This window comes from Volvox carteri (assembly GCF_000143455.1).
Source record: "Volvox carteri f. nagariensis unplaced genomic scaffold VOLCAscaffold_130, whole genome shotgun sequence".
Classification (NCBI taxonomy): Eukaryota; Viridiplantae; Chlorophyta; class Chlorophyceae; order Chlamydomonadales; family Volvocaceae; genus Volvox; species Volvox carteri.
In genome coordinates this window covers 78,430-84,989 of record NW_003307673.1, presented here as the reverse complement: position 1 = coordinate 84,989, position 6,560 = coordinate 78,430, and the positions used below count along the sequence as shown (strand labels likewise).

The 6,560-nt window shown below is 53.2% G+C and overlaps 2 protein-coding genes across 2 annotated transcripts in view; both read right to left on the bottom strand.

The window, feature by feature from the left end:
• Positions 1-2,167: 2,167 nt before the first annotated feature.
• VOLCADRAFT_100611 (uncharacterized protein) lies at positions 2,168-4,186 on the bottom strand (the record flags this gene model as incomplete). Its single annotated transcript, XM_002959161.1, has 3 exons — positions 2,168-3,068; positions 3,944-4,096; positions 4,176-4,186. The coding sequence occupies 3 exons, from the start codon at positions 4,184-4,186 to the stop codon at positions 2,168-2,170; spliced, it is 1,065 nt and encodes a 354-aa protein (XP_002959207.1).
• Positions 4,187-5,714: 1,528 nt separating this feature from the next.
• Positions 5,715-6,560, bottom strand: part of VOLCADRAFT_100610 (uncharacterized protein) — a gene marked incomplete at both ends in the record, with an annotated part of 22,844 nt that continues 21,998 nt past the window's right edge. Inside the window, one exon of the mRNA XM_002959160.1 lies at positions 5,715-5,762. Coding sequence (XP_002959206.1) covers positions 5,715-5,762 — 48 coding nt within the window. The remainder of the gene's footprint in view (positions 5,763-6,560) is intronic.

Sequence of the window (6,560 nt, the reverse complement as noted above, 5' to 3'; positions counted from 1 at the left end):
AGCTTATTTGCTGTACGTTCTATTGGGAACAAGTTATAATCAGAAGTACAGAATGCAAGGTTCCAGGCGGAGGAATTGGATATGCAAAGTTGGGGCCGCAACAGAAATAAACGCACAAGGCCCGGCACCGCGCAAACGTGGATGTGCACAATTTTGAAGATGCGCACAAAGAGGAGTTGAGCCTGCATAGGTAGATCGAATAGCATCAATAAATATGCGCACGGTGCGCAAAGTTGGGGCCGCAACAGAAATAAACACACAAGGCCCGGCACCGCGCAAACGTGGATGTGCACAATTTTGAAGATGCGCGCAAAGAGGAGTTGAGCCTGCCTAGGTAGATCGAATAGCATCAATAAATATGCGCACGGTGCGCAAAACTGGAAATGCACAAAGTCGGAGGCGCGCACAAAGCGAAACTCGGAAAGGCACAAGGCCCAGCACAGATGCGCTCAGTCGAGAGTGGAAGTGAAGCGGGAACGTGTTATTATGCGGAATGGTAGATGCGCAAAGCTGAAAGCGGGAAGTTTGACGTGGAGGAGAGGGAGACGCAAAGAGTAGCTTTAACGTGCGAAATCGGATGCAGAAGAAGAACCAGTGCGTGAATTCTAAAGCGGACAGGTTGTTGCTGTTAGAAAAAAAACCTGCCAAAAGGTGACCACCCCAAAGTTATAGGGGTATAAAGCCGGGGCCACAACACAACTCCACACATAAGGCCCGGCGCAAACTGCTCTGCATGCAAACTGCAAGGCGGTGGCTGGTAACAGCTGTAATCGCTATAGAGTTTATGTGCTTTACGTTCTATTGCGAACACGTTATAATTAGAAGTACAAAATGCAAAAGTCGGGGCGGAGGAAATGGAGATGCAAAATCGGGGCCGCAACAGAAACAAACGCACAAGGTCCAGCACCGCGCAAACCTCGACGTGCACAACTTTGAAGGTGCGCACAAAGAGGAGTCGAGCCTGCTTAGGTAGATCGGATAGCATAAATAAATCTGCGCACGATGCGCAAAACTGGAGATGCACAAAGTTGGAGGCGCGCACAAAGCGAACACCGGAAAGGCACAAGGCCCAGCACAGTTGCACGCGGTCGGCAGTGCAACTTAAGCGTGAACACGTTATTATGCGGAATGATAGATGCGCAAAGCCGAACGCGGAAAGTTCGACCCGGAGGAAAGGGAGATGCAAAGAGTAGCTTTAACATGCGAAGTCGGATGCAGAAGAAGATCAAACGCGTGAAGCTTGAAGCGGACAGGTTGTTACTGTAAGGATGAGATATGCAGAGGTGAAAACGCAAAGTATAGCGTATGAAGTCGGGGCCACAACAATCCGCAGAGGCAGCGAAGACACGAAGTAGGTACGATATAGTGTGAAGGTATAGGCGGCATCAGCAGTATCGATGCGCTCGTGTGGGAGTCGAACCCACCAACCATGACGGCTGTATACCGATCGAGCGTGTCGTCAAAATTGGCACGGCATACCAATTTTGACGCCTGTAACCCTGGTATTCGGATGGGAGCGCATGTGACGCTACATCCGGATATCGGGGTTACAGGAATAAACGTGAAAAAAGAACACCATTACATTTTAAACGAGTCATGCACGCAAGCTGCAACGCGGCAACCAGATGTACAACCCGAAACGCAGAGGTTTTAAGACTACACAAAATGGTCCAATGCAGCGCGCCAAGTCGCCCAATCGGCAGGACACACCTGTCTCTTTAAAATGCAGGACACACCCGTCTTTAAAATACAGGTCAACGCAGGAGCATGCAACGATCCACACGTACAGTCGAACGAACACGTTAAATCGAAATGTACAAAGTAAGCCGCAATCCTCCGAACGGACAGAAGCCGCAATCCTCCGAACGAACGTAATGAGTCTCAAACAGCGAAGAGTACACCGCGAATATCAAACAATGCAGCTAAGCTAAGCGCGGCAACTACAATGCTTCGCGCCGGCAGCAAATCCGGAGACAGTAAGTAAAACAGGAAACAGAAAAAACAGGCATAAAAGATCAACAGCCAAATCAGAGGGCGTCAACCGTGCGTCCGCACACATGTAAAAAACAAACAGAAGGTAGAAACATAATATCCAACACGCATGCGGCCTGCACAACCCGCAAATATCAAAGTCGATCCCGCAGTGTAGGCGCTATACGCGCTGCAGCTATTGTTGGAAGGCGGTGACAAAAGTGGTGCGCCCGATGGTGTGAGTAGTTGCCGTGCCGACGATGCTGAATGGCCGTGACGCACAAAACGCGGACCGGAGTTCAACGTCATCATACGGCAGGTCCGTGAAGAAAGCGTCGAATCCAGGGAGCTGGCGCAACACATCCGCGCTGTCGGTGCATACCGGGTACTGCCGCTGATTGACCGTCAATATAAGGGGCAGAACTTTGCGGTCGTTGACGACGCAGCTAACGCTGGGGTTGGGAGACAAGCTAGCGCGAGCATGTGCGCCGTCCTGCGGCAGGGTCGTGATACTCCCAGGCCACTCACGCTGCTCCCATGCCAACAACATGCTGCTAGTTTCGGATGCTGCCGTTTGCTGCGCATGCTGCTGCGTAGCGCTGATGAACGCGCGCACATGAGCAGGGAAACTGCGTATGTCCTGACCGGGTCGGACTGCCGCAGCAGTGAGGGTGCCGTTAATCCACACGGTTGGAGTATACTGCGAATTAGCGCCGCTTATTTTGGCACCAAACAGGTAGAGCGGGATGCTACTGCTGCCGGCGTCGCTGACAAGATGGCAATAAACCGGCGGGGTGTCCGGATCGTACGCAAGATGAACCTCCCCAACCCGGACATCGTTTACGTCAGTACAAGCCACGTATGCGCTGATCTTTTGGAACGGCCCGCTGACGAAGGGTTCCCCAAACGGCAAAACAAGGAGCGCGCTGCCGTCACTTGGATAGCTGGCCTCATTTAACGGCGGCTTCACATACGGGTTCAAAGTAGGAAACCACAGGCGGGCCGTAAGGGTACTCCACATGCGCCTAGCTTGAGTATACTTAAGTTCGCTCATACTGGTGGTCTTAAAAGTGGTTACCAAAACGCCCGCAAAGCGACTGACGACGTGAGGCGGCAAAATTGCCGACTGAACGTGCGTAAAGTCTACTACGGATCCGTAGCACTTATTCGCCTGGAGACTAGCTAGGATGGCACCGTCAGCCTGAACGAGGACAATACCGTTTGCTGCCGGGCCACCCACGATGGTCGCAGTGTTGCACCTCAGCCCGCTCCACAGACGGCCGACGCCGACTTGCACGGGCCCGGCCGTAAAGGTAAGCTGAAAGCTTACCGAGATACTGTCGGGATCGTACGTCGAAGTAGTGATATTAAAGGTACGAGCTTGGATTGAAGATACAAGACAAAAAACGTCTAAGGCATATACGCGCTAAGAAGATCGTCGAAGTAGGATAATTTTATTCACAGACGGACGGACGGAGAGAGATGTAGGTCTTGTATTTGTGCTAGCAGAGCAAGGTCCAAGTACTAGCCCGACTGCTTACGTAAAGAAGACTATACTGGCGGGTCGAGCAGTACAAGATGCGTATAGAGAGAGCAGAACGAAAGTACCGGATCCAAACGGCACAAGCAGCAAATGAATCTAAGACGTCCAACACATTTAAACGCAGAGCAGGCCACGTCGTTCACACATGAAGTCCACAACAACCAAACGCGACAGTTGAATCGCACAGCCGGTAGTCGGCCAAGCCAATGCAGCAAATGCGTACAAGGTGAGATCATATTACAGACACTTCAAGACAGAGGCACAACCGCGCACGCAAACGCACAACGAAGCACGGCTCACAAGGAGCCCGGCTACAACGTCTAAGTCTTACCTCGAAGCGCGAGCACTGCACGAAGCGCAGAGACGCAATCACAACCGCAAAACGAAGCACATCTAGCGTTGAGCTCGATTGCAATGTCTAAGCCTTACCTCGAAGCGGGGGCACTGCACGAAGCAGGGCTAGTCGGAGTCGCGGTTGATGCCGAGCTCGCGGAGGCTTCAGGCGTACTTCCCGGCGCGGTTGTTTCCTGGTGCGGCTGTTTCGCCGGCGGCAGAGAAGGCGGATCTATAGCGGCAAGGCGCCTGCGGTATAACGAACGCAATGAATAGCGAGTACCGACTACTTAATAGTAAACAGCGGGCGCAGCGATGAGCAACTCACTTGGGTCCCATGTTGGCGAGAGGAACGTGAAAGTTTCAGTAGGCAGAAGTCGTAATCGATGGAGGGCACAATGATCTACATTCCAGGCAGGCCTGGGTTTTATAATTTTTACAGCGCACGTACGCCTGCGCAACCTTGAGGTGACGCAACTTTGTTCTCACGACCCGATCGGATTTCATTCGCCTTGGGCGAACCTTGGCGCATGCTTGCAATAGGACAACTACGACTCCCGCGAACATGCGCGGTTGAACGTGCAAAGTCGAATACGGAACAAAGCTATGCTCATAAAGCTTAAAATGCAAAAGAAGGACCGCAAAGCCGAAGCGCGACAGTTGCAGTCGGTTGGGTCGAATCGCGAGCACGGCTTAGTACGGAGGTTATTAATTTGTATATCGAACGCGCAGAGTCGAAGAGCAGCCGAATACACAAAGCCCAGCATGCGAAGCTCAACTTGCGAAGCTATATACGCAAGGAATTGTATCGCGCAAAGCACAGGAGTTGCGTAAAGAGCAGCGCGGTACAAATACAGAACTGCAAAGCCCAGAACACAAAGTACAGCAAGGTCCAACGCGGAACAAACTAAATACCGCAAAGCCTAGCCTCCCAAGCTGGCAGTTGATGCAGTCAATGGACCAGCATCGCGCTGGGCCGTAATTATCGACTGCAAACGGCAGACGGCTGCAAACGGTCGCTGGATTGCAGGGCGGTCGGCTACGAGCATGCTCTATTGCGAAAAGTCTAGCGCAAAAAGCCCGGAAACGCAAAGGCCAATGCGGAACGCGAAAAGCCGGACACACAACAAAGGTGGACGGTCCAGATGGCTGCCGAAGAGCAAGGCTGCGGACGAAGAGCAAGGCATGATTAGCACCCAAAGTTCAGCCTGAGACGCGCATAAAATAAAGTCCGACACGCGCAAGTGAAGGTGCACACTTGGAATCGGAACAAAACTAAGTGCATAAAGGGCAACCTGCAAAGCGCGCTTGCTGGACGGCTGGCCGCCGTGCCGCAGCATACTGTATTGCTGATGCGCGGACGCATGATCCTGAGAGGCAGATATGAAACACGAATAACGCAAAAAAAAAAAAGAAAAAAAACGTGTGGTCGCATCAACAGAAAAAAAAGAGGGAAAAAGATCGCAGCGAGGGTCGATTCGAACCGAAGACTCGGTGGACAGACGGAGGGACAGACGGAGAGACAGACGGACGGCCGGCACAGCCTAAGGCCTCCGCTCCCAAAGTCGCTACGGCTACTAGAGCGCGCTGTTCGCGCGAGTGGGCCGTAGCTCCGTCGCTGCGTGCGTTGCACGGCGCTTAAGGGCGTACGGCACAGCACAGCGCGTACGGCATAGCGCATACGACGCGTACGGCGTGTATGTCATAGCGTGTACATGTACACTGTGCAGTGTCATGCAGCCGCTGCTGTGCCGTCACCTGCGGGTCGGCACGTGCAGCTGCGTGCTGTGCAGTGTTACGCACCGGCGGAAGAAAATTAAGCTTGCGGAGCCTAGCACGCAAATTTAGCCGTACGCGCTATGCTATGCTACGCTATGCCGTGTGCAGTGTCATGCAGCCGCTGCTGTGCCGTCACCTGCGGGTCGGCACGTGCAGCTGCGTGCTGTGCAGTGTTACGCACCGGCGGAAGAAAATTAAGCTTGCGGAGCCTAGCATGCAAATTTAGCCGTACGCGCTATGCTATGCTACGCTATACCGTACACGCTATGCTATGCCGTACGCGCTGCCGTACGCGCTATGCTATGCCGTACGCGCTATGCTATGCTACACTATGCCGTACGCGCTATGCTATGCCGTACGCGCTATGCTATGCTACACTATGCCGTACGCGCTATGCTATGCCGTACGCGCTATGCTATGCCGTACGCGCTATGCTATGCCACGCTATGCCGTACGCGCTATGCTATGCCGTACGCGCTATGCTATGCTACGTTATGCCGTACGCGCTATGCTATGCTACGCTATGCCGTACGCGCTATGCTATGCCGTACGCGCTATGCTATGCTACGCTATACCGTACGCGCTATGCTATGCCGTACACGCTATGCTATGCTATGCTACGCCGTACACGCTATGCTATGCTACGCTATGCCGTACGCGCTATGCTATGCCGTACGCGCTATGCTATGCCGGACGCGCTATGCTATGCTACGCTATGCCGTACACGCTATGCTATGCCGTACGCGCTATGATATGCTACGCTATGCCGTACGCGCTATGCTGTGCTACGCTATGCCGTACGCGCTATGCTATGCCGTACGCGCTATGCTATGCCGGACGCGCTATGCTATGCTACGCTATGCCGTACGCGCTATGCTATGCCGGACGCGCTATGCTATGCTACGCTATGCCGTACGCGCTATGCTATGCCGTA